The sequence below is a fragment of the Plasmodium gallinaceum genome, assembly GCF_900005855.1.
Source record: "Plasmodium gallinaceum strain 8A genome assembly, contig: PGAL8A_v1_32, whole genome shotgun sequence".
Lineage (NCBI taxonomy): Eukaryota > Apicomplexa > Aconoidasida > Haemosporida > Plasmodiidae > Plasmodium > Plasmodium gallinaceum.
In genome coordinates this window covers 391,684-392,895 of record NW_021628338.1, presented here as the reverse complement: position 1 = coordinate 392,895, position 1,212 = coordinate 391,684, and the positions used below count along the sequence as shown (strand labels likewise).

The window sequence follows — 1,212 nt, the reverse complement described above, 5'->3', positions numbered from 1 at the left end:
AAAAAAAAAAAAAAAAAAAAAAAAAAAAAAAAAAAATTATAAATTAAAATTTAACTAAAAAATATTTTTATATTTTTTTAATTCAACAAAAATATGTTTTAAAAAAATAAACAAATAAAAGTTAAATATAATTTAATTAAAAATTTATAAATAAATTAAATTTTATATTTTTATCATTTTAAATATGGGTTGTATTCAAAACGTTCATCCAAAGAAATACGGGCAAGGATCAAGGCAATGGTAAACATAAAAAAAAATGTTTAATTTTTTTAGAAGAATAAAATGAAATATTATAAAGAGATTAAAGAAATTTTGTAAATAAAATTATTTTTTTTTAAAAAAGAGGAATAATTTTTTACAAATCTCTATAAATATATATATAAATCTCAATATATATATAAATCTCTATTTATATATAGAATATTTAAAAATTATAAAATTTTTTTTTTTTTTTTTTTTTTTTTAGCCGCGTATGTTCAAATAAGCATGCTATAATAAGAAAGTATAACATCAATATATGCAGACAATGTTTTAGAGAAAGAGCAAATATAATTGGTTTTAAGAAGGTAAATATTATTTTATAAATATACTTACACATTTATTTTTTTAATGAATTTTTTATATTAATATTTGTAATTATATATTTATTTCTAATTATTCTATTTTAATTTTTAAATTTTTTTTTTTTTGTTTTTTATTTTTACAGTATAGATAAAGTGGCAGTTGAACATGATTTTATTATAAGATTATTTATTTTTTTTTTTTTTTATTTTAATTTTTTCATATTTTAATAATAAGCACACATCTTTTATAGGATTTTATCATGTACTTTAATAAAATGAATTGTATTTAAATAGTTTTATAAATGAAAAACTATATTAATATTTTATGAGATTTTTTTTTAATTAAAAAACACATTTAAAAACTTTTAGATGTTTTATTAAGTTATATACTTTCTAATATTTTTTCTTTTTAGCTACATTTTATTTTAATTATTATAGAAAAAATATTTATAAATTCAAATTATTGTATTTAAAAAAAAAAAAATAAATAAATAAAAAAATACATCAAAATGAGAATATAGAGAAATACTGTTCTTATTACATATTTTTGCCTTTATTTTTTTTTTTTTTATTTCTTAATTGTATTATAAAGTAGTAGAAAAAAAATAATTTCCCTTTAAGACAAAAGCAAAAAAAAAAAAAAAAAAAA

General features: G+C 13.2%; 1 protein-coding gene across 1 annotated transcript; it reads left to right on the top strand.

The window, feature by feature from the left end:
- Positions 1 to 184: 184 nt before the first annotated feature.
- On the top strand, positions 185 to 715 carry PGAL8A_00045800 (40S ribosomal protein S29, putative; the record flags this gene model as incomplete). Its single annotated transcript, XM_028674475.1, has 3 exons — positions 185 to 240; positions 467 to 566; positions 707 to 715. 3 exons carry the CDS (start codon positions 185 to 187, stop codon positions 713 to 715), a joined length of 165 nt encoding a protein of 54 aa, XP_028530824.1.
- Between the last annotated feature and the right edge of the window lie 497 nt (positions 716 to 1,212).